We start from the raw sequence: 20,522 nt of genomic DNA, 5'->3' as shown, positions 1-20,522 counted from the left end.
GTTGTCAAGAAGGAATATATGTAGAACTGCGGAGGCTGTTCAATAAGTTATAAGACTATATTTATACAGAAAACAGATTACCTTTAATCGTCATCGTTTACATGGTCTTTTTCGAAGTAACTACCGTGAGACGCGTTGCATTTGTCCCAATGTTGCGTCCACTTCTTAAACACACGTGAAAGTCGGTTTTTTGAGAGTTCTTTCAAAACCGCCTCTGCAGCTTTTACACATGCTTTGTTGCTTTCGAAATGGCGGCCTCTTAATGGTTTCTTGAGCTCAGCCAGAAATCGCATGGTGCGATATCATGACTGTATGGAGGGTGTGGTAGGATATCTATGTTGTTCTTCTGCAAAACGTCCATTACACAACCAGCAATATGTGGCCTTGCATTATCATGGTGCAATAAGAAGCCATTCTTCAGCAATGGACGCTTCCTTTTGACGTGCTGTACCATTGTCCGTAAAACATCCACATAGTATGAGCCGTTTACAGTATTCCCGTGTTCTACAGCGTGTTGGTAAACAATGCCTTCGTAGTCAAAAAACATTATGGTCATAACTTTATCAGTCGATTTTACAGTTTTTGCTTTCTTGGGGGTAGGCAAAGACGGATGCTTCCATTTGTTTTAAGAAGTTGTCGCCTTCTTGTTCCAGTCTTTCTTTCCATTCTGTGCACACATCCACTCGATGCTGCATTTGCTCTGGTGTCAAGAGTTTGGGAATCCATCGGGCGCAAACACGTTTCAGTCCCAAATGTTCGGCCATGATTGAGTGAACACTTCCCACAGAAATATTCAGGACAACATGCAGCTGGCGTACTGTAATTCTGCGATTTTCCTTGATGATAATCGCTGCTGTGTTGATCATTGTCTCTGTGATGGACGTTGAAGGTCTTCCCTCACGTTCAAGATCTTCCACATTTTGCCTTCCTTCCTTAAAAGTTTTATGCCAGCGAAAAATACTTGCTCTCGACATTGCTTCATCATGGAAAGCTTCGCGTATCATGTTAAAAGTGTCCGATGCCGATTTTTGCAAACGCACACAAAATTTAATCGCATAATGCTCTCTTCCAAGGATGCTTCCATTTTGATGACTGGTCGCGGCTTGTAGGCGCGCCGAAACAAGCTTGCGTTTAGTCATGTGATACTCTGGCACATCAGCCCTTATATGCCATCTATCAACCTCTTTTGTTAATACAGACAACATTTCTTTATTCCACAGAAATTAATATTGTGATGAGTGGTTTCGCAACAGTAAAATTAGTCTTATTACTTATTGAACAGCCCTTGTACAAGGTAGGTGATTATGACAAGCTTAGGAAGAAGCTTAAACCTGTGCCATTTCATAAAACACTGCAGGGTAAGGATGTTAGTAGTGTATGGGATATAGTTAAGGGTCATCTAGAGGAAGTAGTATTAAATTGTATACCTAGGGTAAGGAGAGTTAATCAGGTAGGAGTTAGATGGATGAGTAATATCATTAAGCACAAGCTGCAGAAGAAAATGCTGTGAAAGGTATATAAAGAGAAGGGTGAGCAGCAAACTCATGAACAGTACAAAGCTCAGGCAAGAAGTGACCAGCATGACAAGGAAGTCAAAATAGATTTCGAGAAGAATCTGGCTGAACAGGCCAAAGAAAATCCCAAAGAGTTCTTTCTTTATGTAATAAGTAAGAGGAAGAATGACTTGGAAGATTAACCTTAATGAGTGATAATAGCCATGAGGTGACAGAAACAGATAAAATAGTTGAGTTACTGAGTGACTTTTGCATGGGTCATCCTAATGAGGTTACTGCTTTAACATATGTGACAGACACTACTTTGAGAACAGATGTGGATGAATTGGAGGTTCTTAGGATATTGCAGAATATCAATGTAAATACAACTGGGGAATGTGCAAAGGAACTGACAATGCCTCTGATTTTGTACATTAGACTCTTTAAGTCTCAGCTCTGGTAGAGTTCCAAGGGGCAGGGGATAGGGGTGGAAAGAGGACAAAATAATTCTCTTGCATAAGTGAGGTACTTGGACTGCAGTAGCAAATTATAGACCAATCAGTATCTCAGGTGGTGATAAACGTACTTGAAAAATTGGTCAAAAAGAGAATTCAAGAATGGGTAGATAAAAATATAATACTGTATGAGGGTCAACATGGCTTTATGAAGGGTCGGTCATGCCTTAGTAATTTACTAACTTTATATAATAGAGTAACAGCTGAGTTGGATAAAGGAGATCACTGCATGATGATTTTGCTGGATTTTCCAAAGGCATTAGACAGAATATTGCATGGAAATCTGTTACACAAATTATAACAAATGGGGATGGATATGACACTGGTTGAGTGGATAAGAGGGTGGCTGCTGGACAGATATCAATACGTGGTATATGCAGGGACAAAATTGAGGCTAAAACAGGTGACTAGTTGTGTGCTACAAGGTTCTGTGTTGGGACCATTGCTGTTTATTTTGTACATAAATGATATAGGAAATAACCTGAAAGGAAATATTCAGTTGTTAGATGATGTGAAATTAGGTAGAGTAATAGTTAATCAAGGCAATGTGTGTGTGTGTGTGGAGAGCTTGCAGGCTGATTTTAATGAGCTGTCAATATGAGCAAAAGATAATCTGGGTCACTTTAATGTGGAGAAATGTAAAGTTATGCATATTGGGATAAATAGATTACAAGCTGTATAATCATCGCACTGTACTCCAGGAAACAGATGAACTAGAGATTTAGGTGTGGTGGTGGTAGTAGACAGAGAGTTCAAGTTTAGAGGACATATTGCTAAGGTTTCTAAGGTAGCCCATAAGATTACTTGGCTAGTGAAGAACACATTAACAAGTAGAGATAAAGAAGTTGTCATTCCTCTTTATATGGCCTTGATATGCCCACATGTGAATTACTGTGCTCAAGTCTGGTCCTTTGGATTGCTTAGGGATGAAGAAATGATGGAGAGGATTCAGAGGCGAGTGACCAAGATCGTCAGTGGTCTGTGGAATGTTCCCTATGAAGATAGATTGAAGGTGTGTGGATTTAGAAGTTGGTTGATAGGAGAAAAAGAGGAGATATGATAGAAACATTTAAGTTGCTAAAGGGTTTTATAAGATAGATGCAGGGGTAATGTTTCAGCACTTGACTAGAGGAACAAGGTGTCCTTGAAAGTTGAATAAAGGTGTGGTTAGTAGTGGTGTGAGGACTAGATTTTTTGCTTGGAGAGTTGTGAATGAGTGGAATGGGTTGCCAGAGTGAGTTGTGAGTTCTTTGTCTGTTAATGGGTTGAAGGAAAGGTATGATAGATTTTGCAGATAGTTTGGGTCTTCCATGATGAGTCTTCGGACTCCGTGGAGATGCCCATATAATAATAATAAAAAATATTGCACTCCCCCCCCCATACACCACTTTTTTGATATCTATCAATCAACTATTCTTTTGCCATCCTGATAGTTTATAATCCAATCTCACATCCTGCAACTTATGCAACAGTCTTCCATGTTGTCACCCATCAAAAGCCTTAACGGATCCAATATTATATTAATATAAATATCTACCATAAACTTGCCAACATCAGCACTTGTATGTTGGAAGTTTTTCCACTTGGTTATACTATAAATTAAAGATACTAAGAAATTATATACTTGGTTTAATCCTTTATCCAAGTGTAAGCAAAGTTTGCATCTGAAATATAATCAGGACTGGGGCAACTCATATATAGAAGCTAATGACTTCACATCACTTACCTCAGTATCCCATAATGTAAAGCACATATCCTTACGTGTATGTATAATGCCATGCATTATGGGAAGGGTCACTACCCAGACTGGTTTCGACCTTTATTGAGGTTTCGTCAGTGGGAGCCTGACCCAGAAGTGATACTAAGGTTAAAATAATGCTACGTCATATTTTTATATATGATTTTTGTATTTCAGTTGCAAACTTTGTTTGCTTACACTTGAATAAAGGATTAAACCAAGTATATAATTTCTTGGTATCTTTATAGCACCTGTATGTATTTTCTTCATATAACCATTACACTATTATTATTATTATTAGTCAACACACTTTCACCCAAAAGGATAGCAAACCATGCCTTAAACCAGTTCACAGTTTCTGCATCCACCACAATCTCAGGCAGTGTATTTCACTTAAGAAATCTATTATTTTAATGCTATTCATTAATATCTATAAATTACATTCTTACTTATCCTGCTCATGGCACATAAACCTGGATTCATTTCTTCCTTAAATAGTCTTTATCAGTTATTGCCTTAAGTCAAGAAATCAGACACTTCAAGTATAATCTTAAAAACTGATGTTGTGTTAATGCTATTAGATGGACAAAGGTGTTGCAGTTAAAAAGGAAGATTAACTTTTAAGCACATTGATGAAATTAAGGTGAACATACTGACTGAAACAGATGGAGAATATATTTGAAGGGCTTTTGAATGAAGAAAATGCAAGGACTCACAGAGAAGATGGGGAGCCTTATGAGGGGAGGGTGCAGAACATTAGTAGAATGGAAGTGAAGGAAGCCATAAAGAGGATGAAAAATGGAAAATCGGTGGGCCCTGACAGGATCCCAGGGGAGGAATGGAAGGCACTGGGGGAAGAGGGAATTGACCTGCTGTGGGACCTGTTATTAAAAGTTTGTCAACAGGAAATATACCTGAGGAATGGAGGGAAAGTACTCTTGTCCCCATCTACAAGAGTAAAGGGGATGCACAAAACTATAAGAATTACAGAGGAATAAAGTTGATGTCCCACACAATGAAAATCCTTGAGAGGGTTCTTGATGGAAGACTGAGGAAGGAGGTGGAGATTGCAAAGGAGCAATTTGGCTTCATGCCTGGTCAATCGACGACAGATGCTATCTTTGGGTTATGACTGATGATGGAAAAGTTTCGAGAGAGGCAATGGAAGCTACATCTGGTATTTATTGATCTGGAAAAATCATATGATAGAGTTCCAAGGCAAGAAATAGGTGTCTGAAGGAGAAGAGGGTATCGGAGAAATATGTCAGGCTGGTGCAGGAGATGTACAGAAATGTGAAGACAAGAGTTCGGACCTGCCTGGGAGAGACAGAAAGTTTTCCAGTGACAGTTGGCTTGCATCAAGGGTCATCATTAAGTCCATTCCTGTTTAACTAGTAATTAACTTAAGGAATTTACAATGCATAAAACGGATATTAATTAAAGGAAACTTTAATGAATACCTTCAATATTTCAGCAAAGTCACGTTGCCATTTTCAGGAACATACAAATATGGTATGTGCATGCAGGCACTAACAAAAGCAAATGAAGAAGAAGGCAAGAAACTAATATTGTTCCTAAAGTCCTAATGGTGCCCCCTATTGGACTAATTGGGTTGTCTTGGCCGTTGGACTGAAGTCCTCATGATGTAAGTCTCCCAAATTTGGGACAGTCTCATGCACCCACATTTGTTGAGGTTTGGAACATTTTTTATGCTGATGATTCCATGAATAATCTTACATACTTGAACTTGCTGTGGTGTATTTCACCAGTACAGCCACTCTGCAAGCCTAGAGTGGCCGTACTGGTGAAAATAAAGTTTCCTTTAATTAATATCCGTTTTATGCGTTGTAAATTCCTTAAGTTAATTACCAGTTATGTATGACCAACTTATAAACCTTGCTACAAGAATTACCATTCCTGTTTAATATTGTGATGGAGGTGAGAGAAGATGTGTCTTGGACTATGTTGTATGCAGATGACATCGTGCTGTGTGCAGAATCAAGAGAAGAAGTGGCAGCTAAACTGGAAAATTGGAGGAAAGTACTGGAAGAGAGAGGTATGAGACTGAGCAGAAGTAAGATTGAGTATGTGTTGCAAAGTGGATGGCAGCCAGGAGACAGATCTGGAGCTGGAAGGAAATGTCATCAGGAAGGTCATTGCCTTTAGATACTTAGGTTCAACAATGAAAGAGGATGGTGAGGCTGAGAAGGAAGTGGGATGCAGGATACAAGCAGGATGGAGGAACTGGAGAGAGATGGCTGGAGTGTTATGCGATAAGAGGGTGCCAATCAATCTAAAAGGCAAAATCTACAGGACAGTAGTGAGACCAGCTATGACATATGCTATGGAAACTGTCCTGAGGAAAAATAACATCAGCAGGATGGAGGTAGTGGAGATGAGAATGCTTAGGTGGATGTGCGGTGCGACCAGAAAAGATCGTCTGAGAAATGACTATATTAGGAGAACGGTGAACGTTATGAACTTAGGAGCAAAGATACAGGAGGCAAGGTTGAGATGGTTTGGTCATGTGATGAGGAGGGAGGAAGAGTATGTGGGAAGAAAGGTCATGCAGATGGATGTGCAGGGGAGGAGGAAGCATGGGTGGCCAAAGAAGAGATGGAGAGAGAGAGAGAGAAAGTATGGTGGAGAAGGACTTGCGATGGAGAACTTGGATGTGGCTACAGCTCAAGACAGGAGGTTGTGGAGGAGACTGACTGCAAACAGCTACCCTACTTACTGCAGAAAAAGAAGAAGATACTGACTGAATATGATTTCATTTTTAAATTATGCCATTATGCATAATATATTATATAGTGACCATCTGTTTAAATTACAGCAATTTAAAATATCATGTGAACTATATTTATGGAAAGTACCAGGAGAGGCCAGTGTGATAGCCCACCATTCTGTCATTTGTTTTGCTGAATTTTGCCAATTAGACATTTAGTGGAATTGTATAATTTTTTTTTTTTTTTTTTTTTACTTATTTTGTGTTTATTATTATCCTTGTTGAGAGACTCTGTAGCTCAGTTGTATAGACAAAGCCCTTTGGTCAGAAAGACCTGGGCTCATTTCCCTTCTATGATATGAGCAAACTTTATCTGGTCTCTTTCAACTAAAGGTGAGTTAGCCTGTCTCATACAGAGGTCGAGGGTTTTTCGTCCCTTGAACACATATGGATTTACAGCCATGAATACTTATGACAATATGTGAAAGAGATAGGGTCCTCACCGCATGTCATTATGCCCATAGTTAACTGTGAGTCACATCATTATAGTCAACCCCCTGGATAGGAGACAGCACTTGAATGGGAATGGGGATTATCCTTCTTTATTACTATTATTAGTGCAATTCTAGTGAAAGTGATGATAACTGCTCATGAAAACAATTTCACTTGAAATGAAACTGGAAGTAGTTGAGTGCAAATGATGATCTGTTTGCACTGGAGGAACATTGCATTCAAGAGGAGGAGGCAGCAACCAGTGAAAGCTCAGAGATTAACGAAAAAGGATATCAAAAGCATTAACTGTTATAGATTAAGGCCTAAATCTATTAGCTGATGGAGATGCTAATCTTGAATGAAGCTTTAAAGTACAATATAAAGTGACACTGAAACTTGGTTGATGCTATAAATTGTGTGAGAAGTGGTGATGGGTCAAGCATCTAACTCTGATTTCTTTTTCGATTGTTCAAGGAAGCAGTCAAATGAATCCTCCACATTCCTGATTAATCTATCTCCCATCTGTATTGTCCAAATCCAAGAGAATGGAATCTGACCATGATGATCCCTATCATATGTCTGCCTAAGACCACACTATATTCCAATCTCTCTCTCTCTCTCTCTCTCAATTATTGTTTGTGTTTTACTATATGTTTATTAAAGTGAACATAATTTTTCTTATTGTACAAAACAAATAAATAAATAAAGATGAATCGTTCTCTTTGGTTGCTTACCATTTTTTAGAGTGCCAAGTTGTCCAATGAAAGTAAAGGAATGGTATTTGCTGGAAAAGGTGATTTAGCTAGGATGGAGAGTTGCTCTCATAGGCCTGTTATCACATTTTTTTTTATGATTATTTATGTTATGCATGAATTTAAATTTTGTGAAGCCTTGGAGAAAAGGACCATGTGAGAGTTGAATAACCACATATATTCATATGATTAAATAAATAAATAAAATATAAATAAACTGCACCATTTTTAGTATAATATTGGATAGAGTAAGTTGATTATGAAATCAGTTTTATAAACTGATCTCATAACCAGTTTGTCATTATTAAAGGATTTCAAAGTAATACATTATTATTTTTGTACTTTGATCTTTTTAAGAGCCTCAAGGACAGAGGTCAATCTGCAAAAGCTCAAATAGACTCTTTAACAGGAGAATGGAGTAAACTCCTTCAGCGCCTAGGAAATACAGATTCTGCTGTGGTTCAGAGAATGAAGCAACAAATGGAAGATTTGCAGAATCAAAGGATAAGAATTCAGAAGAGGGCTGAAGCCCATAATCAGCAGCTACAAAAACATTTAACCCAGTGGACCAAGTTACAAACTGCAGCTGATATGTTAGTGGCTCAACTGATTCCATTATTGCAGCGGATAGAGTTAGCTTCCACTAATGAAATGCAGCAGCAGGTAAGTTAAAGAGTATGTGTATTAGAATGCATTTTTGTGCCTTTCTTTACATAACTGATATTTAGCAGAACATATTTTTTTCCAAGTTCCAAATTCTAATTAGTGAAGTGTGTTGTACATTGTTCAAATCCTTAAAATTATAGTAATATATAAAGGTCTACCCATAGTACTAAATGTGATATATAATGTATAGGACATTTAGTACTTTGGACAGCACTACTGCCCACTGCTAAGGATTAAATAATCTTGGAACTTTATCATAGAGGCTTTATAAATTGGAACTTTTCAAGCCTCTTCAGGCTCCAGTAAGTCAGATGGTGGTCTCACATTAGGGCAACAAAAATTATCTACTATCTAAGAAAATTTTCATAAACAGCTACAGATTAAAATTCCACTGGTGTGGCATGAATGCTTGCAAAAGTCTGTAGGCAGCAGATGATTTTTGCTGCTTAGAGTGTGAGATCACCATCTCACTTACTGGATGCCTGAAATAGCTTGAAAATGTTCCATGTTAATTTCTGTAATAAAGTTCCCAGGTTATTTCACCACTTTCCAAACCTGCTGGTCAGAGAGTGGTGATACCATCCATTTTGTCAACCAAACCAGTAGTCAGGTTGGATCCAAGGTTCTAGGTTTTATAAGTGAGTCATGGCTGATAGAAAAGGACAATGAGTTGATGGGAACATGGGAATGGAATATGAGCTTAGTATTTTCAAAAAAGGACAGGAATTAAAAATAATAGTAATATAGAGGGAGGACAGGTACTCTTAATGACAGCAGATAACTGCATCCTGTTTGAGTGGCAGTCCAAGAGAGCTGGACCAACAGTAACTTTGAAGCTGTATATTGCGAAGATCAAGTGTACAGGATGCAGTATTTGGTGGTCAGTTTCTGCAAACCTGGAGAATATCGTTTGGGGAAATGGGGGGGGAGGGTGAGATTGCTAAACAGTAAAATTAGCAGGTAAGTAGAGGATGATCATTATGAAAGATTTTAACTATTTTGACATTTGATCAAAAAAAGAAAGACAGTCACTTTGAAGCTGTATATTGTGAATATAAAGTGTACAGGATGCAGTTTTTGGTGGTCAGTCTCTGCAAACCTGGGGAATATCATTTGCGGAAATGGGGGGGGTGAGATTGCTAAACAGATAAAATTAGCAGGTAAGTAGAGGATGATCATTATGAAAAATGTTAACTATTTTGACATTTGATCAAAACAGAAAGAACATATAAAAGCAAAGACAGTAATTTTTAAGTTGCACAGAGACTTACTTAACACGGCATGTGATGGAGGGAACAAGAGGAACACCAGTGCTTGATTTGATAATAGTATCCCACAGTGTAATAAGAAGTGAAATATTCATACTGCCTTTAGTGGGTAAAGGTGATTTTGTAATACTGACATCAATGGTGGCTAGGTTAGTGCCTCTAATTTATTCTCTGTATGTAAATTGCATGTGTTTTCCTGACTGGTTTGACTGATTTAGGGATACAAGACCTGAGTTTTTCTGGGAGGTGAAACCCCGCCTCCCTTATATGTGACCTACCAACTCACCTTCAGTTGAAAAGCTCTAATAAAGGTTTTTCATATCCTATACAGAATTTAAACTTAATCCCATACAGTGGTCTTTCCAACCAAAGGGCTTCATCTGATCTTTGGAGGTTCTATGAGTTATTTCACAGTACTGAAATGTACTACAGGTTTTATGGACAGAATTGCTATTTAAAAAAAAAAAAAAAAATAAGAAGAAAAAGATAGAAAAAAAATATTACATGTACCTTTACAGTTTAAGTTTTCACCATTTTTAATTAATAAACTGCATGCATGCTTCTGCAGTCATTAAGTAGTGATAATAAAAGTGAAAATTTTAAATGTTGTGTGCTATCTTATTTTATAATAATAGTTTTAAGGAGTGCTTTCTTTTTTATAGATAAAAGCAGATATTGAAAAACTGAATCAAGATGTTACAACTCTCCAAAAGGATGCTCATGTTGAGAATGGTATGCCTTCTGTTGCTGTTCAAACATTACTTCAGAAACCTATGCAATTATGGATTCAAGTCCAGAATCTTGTTAAAGTGCCTAAATCTCTTTCTACAAAAACTGTTGTAACTCAAACAGACAAAGTAGCTGGTGTAACTCTAGAATTACCGGTAGTGACTGTAGTGCCTGATTTCATAGCAAAAGTAAATAAACTTCGGGAAGCTGTAGCAGCTATTAATAGGCAACTTAATCAGCCAGAATTGGCAGGTAAAGACTTTGAAGATTTTGGCCGACAAGAAGGAGTGTTAAAGGTAATTTAATTCAAAATATGTGTGTATATTAAAAAAATGGTATGTAACTAAGTATAATTTCTTGGTATCTTTTTATAGTATAACCAAGTGGAAAAACTTCCAACAGCTGTCTTTAATCCAAAGTATTTTAATAATAAAATGTGACACCGTTTGGCTAATCTTATAAAAAATGTTGACTTCGGCATTACTTCAACCTTAGTATCACCTCTGGGTCTGATTCCGACTGATGAGACCTCATTGAAGATCCTTAATTTTGATATTTAGTTGTGGATGAATTCCCAGCCACATTGGAATTAAGGGCGAGACTGCAGATGCTCATACTTTTTCCCCATATTGTATGTCAGTCATGTATACAGACAGTTTATAAGATCAGAGTTATAGATGAAATAGATGAATGGCAGTCATCATGCTAAGAAGCCCTGACATATAAATTGTATGAGATTAAGCATCAGTCTAGTCAATGTAGAAACAGAAGAGGTGAGTTGTTCTGGCTAGGATTCACATAGGCTACAGACACATTCTTGTCTATTTGGCTGATGATCCACCTATGTGTGAACAATGCAACATGCATTTCACTATTCATCATGCTGTAGTGGAGGTGCCAGCACTTGGCTCAAGAAAGAATTGAAATTTTACTAATCTGGTTGAGCCATATACATTCAGGCAGATCTTATCAGACTCAGACAAATCGTGTGAAATTTTAAAATTTTTGCAAACACTTTGATTGCAAATTCTATTTATGTGTGAACTTATTGCTTAAGTTTATTTCTTAAAATTTGCTTTATGTACATAACATGTTCTTTACTAATTTATCTCTTTATTACTATTTATTATTTACCTTGAGTACTGCTGTAAACTTTGATTAGACACAGTATGATCCAGCATTTAAATCCAGTTGTTACCAATGCTATCCACATGACATCACACAGCATTTCATTCACTTGCAGGAATACTAAAGAAAATAACAGCTAGAGCAGAGAGAAGGTGTATCATTGAGAGAGGGATATTCAAGTTTGGAATAATTTGGATCCAAAATTTTCTTTAAATTTAAGGAATGAAATGGAGAGTTTAATAAAGAAGTGCATGGGCATGCAGTCTGTTAATGTAAATGGTATATGCCAACATTTTCCAGCTACTTCTAACAGGAATTTGTTCAATTGAAGTAAAGAAACTATTAATAATTCCTACAGTGATTGGAAGAACAGAAGAAACTAATATATATTTCCATTGTATTATGTGAGAAATTGAATTCTTCATTTTGAAACAGAAGCAGTGCTTTGTCTGAATTTTCTCACAACTACTAGAAGGGAGGGTTGTTTTGTTTCCTCAATTAAATTCTTCTCTCATAGTGAAGGTGAAATAGATGATTATGAACACTGTGAACTTCAGATGCAGAACACAGGCAATTGGTATAATTATCTGCTCTGTTTAGTTCATTTAGAACTGCAAAAATTTTATTTCTGTTTGCTTAAAGTGTAGTCTGATGGATTAATGTGATGTGATGTGATAACTTGGCCTACATAATTGTAATTTATGAGTTTGTTAAACTTTTAAGTTGAGCTCATTATACATTTATCTCTAATTATGTGCACAATTAAATAGGAAGAAAGTGTGTGAGAGTGATTTAATATATTAATTCTTAATATAACAAATTGTCCTTATATGTCATGTGTATTGAGAACTGTAAATAGCATTTGATTTATTAATTTTTTTTTAATTTCTATTTTTATTTTATTTGGAGTAATAACTGACATCAGCTATAATGGACAGTAATTGAGTTAATACTTTGAGATCAGTAACAGCAACGAGAGCATGAAGCACTCAAAGGAAACTTCCCAATCTGCAGTTGTATACTTCCAGTCATAACATATAAAAGTGAAACGTATGATGATGAATAGCATTTCCATAGCAGACAAATCTGATTGGTTACAAAGATAATAAGCCAAAAGGCTACTATCGAATTTATAAAACAGGATTTAACATCTCCCTCTTAATAAACCTGATTGGTCTTTTGGCAAATATGATAGATGATTGAATGCCATAAAAAAACATTCACATCTTCTTCATCATCATCATATAAAGAAAAACTTACACTATCCTTGTGTGAATAAACTTCAAATCAACCAACCAACTGACCATCCCTCCTTTTTAACCACTTTGTTCCCGTGGGACTGATGTGTTATATGTTTTTCAACTTTGTGGGAGGGACGGGGAGTTAATTTAAAAATATACATATATATGAATACATACATTCTATATGGTTATTTTTATATAGTACAACACAGCGAGCTGCAATTAGTATCACAATTATCTATTTTATTTCCTGTGTCAATTGATATATTTTTAAAAGGATAAGCGGCAAAAGTTTGTAGGGTATAATTTGGTTTTAAAGCTTAACATTTATTCACAATGTTAGAGCATCTCCTCAGTGCTTCAACTACTGGACATTTGTGATAAGGATTATTTACTTGTCTAAGTAGTACATTAGAGTATACAGAAAGGGTATTCTGGTTTTTATGTATATTAGATTCAAATACCTGTAAACATAGTTAAATGGAAATTAATTCACGACTGTGTCCTTTTGTATACTCAGAATAGTTTACTTCACTTCAAGTTGCTCAGATTTTCTGCTGGTAATATATAAAAAAAAAATCCATATTCATTCATTACTCTCTGTTATAGTGCAATAAGGATTATCATCTGGATGCATTATGGCTGTTACTGGCATCTTCATTTATATGTGAGTAAACCCTAAAAAAAATAAGCTACCTTCATAGCAAGTTAACAACAACATTATCATCAATTTTCTGATGTGTACCCTCAAGAAGTGTACAGGCTACTATCACAGCACTACATGATTATGTTTACATTATAATTAATCCCCTATCAACAAATTTCCTCCAATTTAGTCTGTTACTTGTCAGCACTCCAATATTATCATATTTAAGATTTCAGTCTTCTAAAGTGCTTGACTGAATCACCACCTAGATCTTTGTCTTCCTCAAGATCACATCTCCTTAGGTTAGCTCTTGTCTCACATTCTTGAATGATAACAATATGAAGTTCCTTCCTGATATTTTCATTTTTAATATGATTCTGTCATTTATTCCATCTGTTCACTCCCCTAATCTTTCTTCAGAACTCCCATATTTGTGGTCAGTAGTTTTTAATGGAGTGCTTTATTTCTAACTCAGCTCTTAGATCCATAACTTAAAACTGGTTTGAACACTCACTTGTATACTGCTAGTTTAGTGTTTTGGATAATTTCTTTATTATTCCATATAAATTTATTCAGCTAGCTTCCTACTATAATTACTTTGCTTCTTCTGTTGTATATTTCCAGGTTTAACTTACCATCTTCACTAAAAACTGTGGCTAAATAGCTGAAATATTTTACTTGCTCTATAGGTTCTCCATTCAGAATGTGGTTGATGTGTTAAATGTTTCTCTCTATTTTCATAGTTTTGGTCTTTTGATGGCTAATTTTCATACTAAATTTGTTACAGTTGTCAATCAACTTAGTTAGAAAATCCTAGAGACTGGCACTGGATATTGTTTAGGAGTACAACAGCATTATTTGCATAAAGCAAAGAGCTAATCAGGTTTAATGCCACTATCTTTCATAATGCTATTCATATAGATGATGAATAAGAGTGAAGATAATGTGTACATCCTTGTCTTACCTGATTAATGGGTACACGAAACCATATTCCTGTATTTCCTTCAGTTTTAACTATTGACTTACAACTTAAGTATAGACTAAGTATTGCTTGATATAATGTCCCATTTACCCCATATAATTGTAGTTTTTTTAAAAAAGCTTTTCTCTGGGTATCTTGTCATATGCCTTTTCCAGATCTACAAAACTTAGTACAGATCCTTGTTATATTCTCATGATTTTCCAACTATTGCTGTAAAGTAAAAATCTGATTTTTGACAACCTATATTTGGTCTGAACCTAGTTTCTTCTTCATATTTATGTTTTACAGTTTTTCTCAGCCTTTTTTCAAATATGTTTGCATACCTACCTAAAAGCCATTAGGAAAAAGAAAACCAGGACGACCTCTTAAACGATTCAACGATGACTTCTCAGGCCGGAACAGGCCATGCTAAGCCTAAATCCTTGATACGTATGATGATGATGATGACCTACCTAAATCTCGCCAGCCCGGTTGGCTCATCCACTCTCCAGCCAAAAGGCTGTGGATTTGAATCCCGCTGTAGTCATGGATGCTTGAGATTGTCTGTGAAAATACCAGTGATGGTGGTGGGTGGTAGATGGCATTGGTGTAGATTAGGGATGCACAGGCCACATGCGGCCCTCCGTTGATTTGCTGGTGGCCCACCTCACCATGTATTATTTTAACTTTAACAAGTTACACGATAGGTAATATTTAAAAATGGTACATGCGCAAAGCAAAGTAGCTGTGATGTCACGATTGCCTATCTACTCACGATAATCAGTTAGTAATAATGTTAACAAATTTTATAATTCGTCTATTTGTCATAGGAGTATTTTGTTTTCATAGGTGCAGTTGCTACAATTAATTATCACCCCTAGGAAACGGTAAAAAAATACTTCTACAATGGATAAAGCAGGGCCAAGTAGGAAATGCAAACTACAGGATGAAAAACGGCAGTTTCAGGATAGCTGGACCAAAAAATATGGTTTTGTGCAGTCGTTTAATAATATCGTGTGCTTGATTTGCAAAAGTGCTGTAGCCATACCAAAAGAATACAATATAAGGAGACACCATGAAAGTCTACATTCTACATTTTCAAATCTACCCGAAGAACTACGTAAACAAAAGATTTCATTTTTGAAATGAGAATTGACTGGTCAACAAGTGATGCTTACAAAACCTATTGAAGATTCAGAAATCGCAACAGAAATAAGTTTTGAAATATCTTGTCTTATAGCAAAGAGGTGCCGACCATTTACAGATGGAGATTTCGTTAAAGATTGCCTTGAGATAGCTGCTAAAAAAATTTGTCCTGAATCAGCCAAAAATGTTGAGAAAATTCAGTTAAACAGGATGAATGTGCAAAGAAGAATTACTGCAATGTCGGAAAATGTAAAGGACCAATTAACATCTTATTCAAAGAAATTTGCCTATTTTTCATTAGCTATTGATGAATCAACTGACATTACTTCCTCAGCCCAGTTGTTAATATTTGCACATGGAATAACGCAAGAGTTTGAGGTAAGTGAGGAGCTGATTGGAATGAGTTCATTGTCAGATCAAATGAAAGGTAATGACATTTTCACTGAGCTTTTGGAACAGTGTTCCAAAAATTGATTTAGATCTGACAAAATGATCAGGTATCACGACTGGTAGAGCTCCTTCCACGATAGGAGCTAATTCTGGATTGGTAACATTATTGAAACAGCATTTGGGATGGCATGACAATGAGTTGATACAATTCCACTGTATAATCCACCAAGAGAGCTTGTGCCGTAAGAAACTTGGATTTGAACATTTCATGAAAGTTGTGGTTTCAACGATTAATTTTATAAAATCCCATGGCCTCAATCACCGACAATTTAAAAAGTTTCTTGAAGACATTGAAAGTGAATATGGTGACTTAATTTTTTACACAGAAGTGGCTTAGTCATGGACAAACATTGGAGCGGTTCCTAAATTTAATTGATGAAATTGAAATCTTCATGACTGAAAAAAACAAAAACTTCCCTGACATAAAAAATCCAGATTGGTTATGTGATTTAGCCTTTCTGGTTAACATTACTAATCATTTAAATATGATAAATATACGACTTCAGGGCAAAGATCAATTGGATACTCAACTTTACGGCCACGTTTTGTCTTTTCAGTGCAAGTTAAATCTATTTCAAATCCCACAGAAGTCAGGGAATTACATCCATTTTCCTAATTATAAGAAAGTTTCTGAAAAGTTCAATGTCAACTTCAAAACTGTGTATGTTGAAAAGATTGATAACTTGATGTCAGCCTTCAAGGATCGGTTTCTGATTTTAAAATCAGAAACCGATGGTAGATGGTAGTTACGGTTCATTGTAGTTGGTGGATTGAGTGGTGGAGACAGAGTTGTAGAATAGGTGTCTTCTCTCTATGAGTCCTTTGCACTCCCCTGCTGGAGGTGTCACGTAATAATAATAAATACTAAGTAGAGAAATTCCTCTGTAATTTTCACATTAAGCTTTATTCTCTTTTTATGGATCGAACTATGAGAGCTCTACTCTAATCATTTGGAATTTGACTTTACCAGACCCTTTGAATTATACAGTGTAGTCAATGTATACATCCATGTGTGAGCATTTCTGATCAAAAATCATCCATTCCAGCTGCCTTTCCACATTTCAAGTTTTTGATGTCTTTTCTACTTCAAGTATTGATATGAACTCTTGTTTGTATTCTTCTTGAAAATGTTCTATTACTGTTCTGTCGCTGCATTTTTATTTTTAATAATCTTTCAAAGCAATTACTCCAGACATCTAGGAACTCCATATCTTTTAGGACACTATCTATGGCCAACATAATAGAACATAAAGCAACATGTCAAAAATTATATTAAAAAAAATAATAACAGGTCTTTGTTGCTTGTCAGTTGAGAAATTCCTTTACTGTGTTTTTTTTTTTTTTAATTCCAGTTAATCATGATAAGAAGATACCTACTGTACCAGAATATGTAAATACATAATTTGAATATCATAGCAGTATTCTTTCTTATATATGTTGAGAATGTTATCCACTGTGAAGAATTTGCTTTAATTTTTCTTTTCTGTTTAAAACAGGGTGTCAAAGATGGCTTAGATGTAATAAAACCTAACATAGATGCCTTGAAGGAAGAAAAAGAAATTGTTTCGAAGTCTGCTTCAGAGTCAGAAAATCTGCAAGTTGTCAGGGTATTTGATAAATTATGTGAAGAATGGTCAAAATTAAAGCAAGGCTATGCAGACAGACATAGGTAAAATATAATATTTTAAAATGTGTAGTGCAATTATAAATTGCAGCAAATTCTTGTTTATTTGATTCTATAGGACTCAGAGATGCTGGTTAATCAGAAATTATAGATATCTGAAAGAAACACATACAGTTAAGTGCTGAGACTATCATTTCATCAAAAATACAGTGTAGTATTGAATGAATAATTATTTTGGATGGGAATAAAATAATATCCATATTTCACAAAGTGGATCAAGTGACAAGAGCTAAGAAATTGAAAATTCAGATAGTGATAATGTGACAAATTCATGGCAAAGATGACTTGAGCCATTTTTATGATGAATTGCCTTGGTATTTCACAATTTATGACTTGATCCTGATAGACTGTATGTTTGTCTTTTACTAACATTTTTTTAAGATAAAAGAAATCAATCTGTAATCAAATTTATCTAACATTATTGTTATTATTATTATTATATGAATTATATTATTATAGTCATCGTTATTATTATTATTACAGGACCTCAGTGAAGTGGCAAGACCCATTGCAGGTCTGCTTTAGATGCCACAGAGTTTAAGGTTGCTGTCATAGCAACCTTTAAACATTGAATAAAACCTTAAAACATTGAATATAAAATTGAATTCAAAATTCAGTATTGAATATTGAATAAAAATAAATAAATAATTATTGAGCTTACTAATATTTTACTGATTTATTTGGTTTCTTCCGAGCACAAATTGGCACCTGTGACAACATGCAGTACTCAGATTGTTGTAGAAACTGAAAGGGAACTAATGAGAGACCTAATCAAAGTGCCCCTCTGTAGGGGCAAGATCAGAACTAAGTTAATTCCAAGAATTCAGGCTAAATGTAGCCTTAGGACTCCCACATTAATACAACCATATTTATTGATGAATTTTTCACAACTGAAGCTTTGAAAAATAGTTTCTCAAAGCCATAGTAACTTCTATGCAGCACAGAGCTATCTTCTTCTGTTTAATTCTGTGTGAAGGAATATCCAAGCATAATCTGTCATACAGATGATTGTGAGTAGTTTTTCTGTTGCCTGGATGTCTGGTTTGAATGTGGTATGGAGATGTATGAAGAACTTTAGCTGTCTTTTAAGATGTAACCTGGATAGGGAATGGGAATAGTCTTGATGTGATCTTGTGTGTCAGGTGTAGGAGAGATAGGGAGCTTGCAGTATTTTTTCTTTTTTATAGGGATTATAGGCATTGGTTAAAAAAAAGTGTTGCAAAGATAACTGAATTTGGTGGCAAGAGCTGTGTCATTAAAACAAATAGATTGATGTTCCTTCACAGGAATATGTGGAAGGAGGTAGCTATGCTGCACAGAAATTACTATAGGTCTGTGAGATTATTTTTGGAATCAGAATCAGCTGATTAACTGATTTTGGAATCAACTAATGCTGTTAAAAAAAATGCTTTGAAACACTCCCTAAGCTCAAGAAATATGGCTGAATTAATTTTCCATAGGTTGGGGAGATAGTAATTCTGTGACAGTATTTAACCTAACCTCTCTGAATTAACTTAGTTTTTATCCAGCACTTAGAGGACCCCTTGACAGGGCATTATTTCCTTTCCAGTTATGATCTAAATTGCTTCCGTACCATTTTTATTGAGTGCTATGTGTTTTTCATCATTGTACAATATGCTCTGAAGATGCTAGTTAGAGATTCAGTAAAGTATTAGTAAGCTCAATATATTTATTTATTTATTTTGTGTAGCCCAGTGGAAGTAGCACTAAGTGGCAAACTAAAGTTCAATTCTAGTTGCCTACTAGAGGAAGTTTTTCTAAGCCTTTTTTTTTCTTCGACCAGTTCCTAGGTTAGTCGATCTCTGGCGTGGGCAAGTGGGTTTTTTCTCCCAGAAACTTGAGTTTTTCATCCCATAAAACTCAAGAAAATCAATCCTAGAATCCACACTATTTCAGATACTAAATATAGTGTTAGGATTAGGGACCACTTGTCAGCTGCCATGTATAGTGATAATAATTCAACCGTTCTTGCTATTAAGTGGTCCACCACACAAACATATCCTTGATCCCCAAAATAATAATAGTAATAATAGTGATAATCTTGTGCCAGTAATCTCTGATGGGCTACCGGTGGAGATTGAACTGTCCCCTCCAAAAATTAGATAGGGCTAAATTTGCCTTGCCTACTCCTTATAGGGAAATAATAGGCATTAGCAGATTTTTTATTTTGTTCTTCTGGTGTTGTTTATAAATGTAAGCAGGATTCAACAAGTGCTCCCATTCACCTATGAAACGTAGATTTTGTCAGCTAGTGAGTAGCTGTGGTACTGGACAAATTGGAATATTTTTATTTAATAAAAAATCACTTTCTAAACAAAATCTTTTTAAGAAAAAAATAGATGCAACATCACTAATCATGTATGGAACTCCTATTGACTTATTGTGACACTAAAAAAATAGGGGAATCTTGGGCAAGTACATTTTTTGCATGGCAAGTAGGGTTTTGTATAATTTGCACTTCCTATAAGCACTATTATAAATAGCCTTTATGATCTTTACCATCTGTTCTTTCTCAGTCCTCTTAGGCACCATTTCATGCACTTGCCATGCAAAAGACCTACTCTTTACTTCTTTATGTATGCAGCTTCCAGGGGATAACCCCCCTCCACACTTACACACATTCCATTCCATACTATTATTCTCTTCCTTAGTAAATCTCCAGAGTGACATTCTGGTAAGCATCTTATACATTTTGCTCATATCAATTCATCTGTCTACATCACCGAAGCATTAATTCTATCCCCATAGCCAGTTTCATGGGCCTTCTGTCATTTTTATCCACTTTTTATGCCTGCTAGAAAAGTTTCTTTTTTCTTCTGCAAGGTGATCAGGTCTGTGCATAACAATTCAGATGTCATCTGATT

At 35.7% G+C, this 20,522-nt stretch overlaps 1 protein-coding gene across 1 annotated transcript in view; it reads left to right on the top strand.

Moving 5' to 3' along the window:
* Dys (Dystrophin) overlaps positions 1-20,522 on the top strand; it is a 923,162-nt gene that overhangs the window by 449,582 nt on the left and 453,058 nt on the right. Inside the window, exons 38-40 of the mRNA XM_090409612.1 lie at positions 8,076-8,381; positions 10,315-10,677; positions 17,450-17,622. Of these exons, the coding sequence (XP_090265738.1) occupies positions 8,076-8,381; positions 10,315-10,677; positions 17,450-17,622 (842 nt within the window). The remainder of the gene's footprint in view (positions 1-8,075; positions 8,382-10,314; positions 10,678-17,449; positions 17,623-20,522) is intronic.

The sequence above is a fragment of the Typopeltis vanoorti genome, chromosome 19 (genome assembly GCF_054136105.1).
Source record: "Typopeltis vanoorti isolate ZY-2024b chromosome 19, IOZ_Tvanoo_1.0, whole genome shotgun sequence".
Classification (NCBI taxonomy): Eukaryota; Metazoa; Arthropoda; class Arachnida; order Uropygi; family Thelyphonidae; genus Typopeltis; species Typopeltis vanoorti.
Note: the sequence above shows the minus strand (reverse complement) of the source record. Positions and strands in the feature narration are given on the sequence as shown.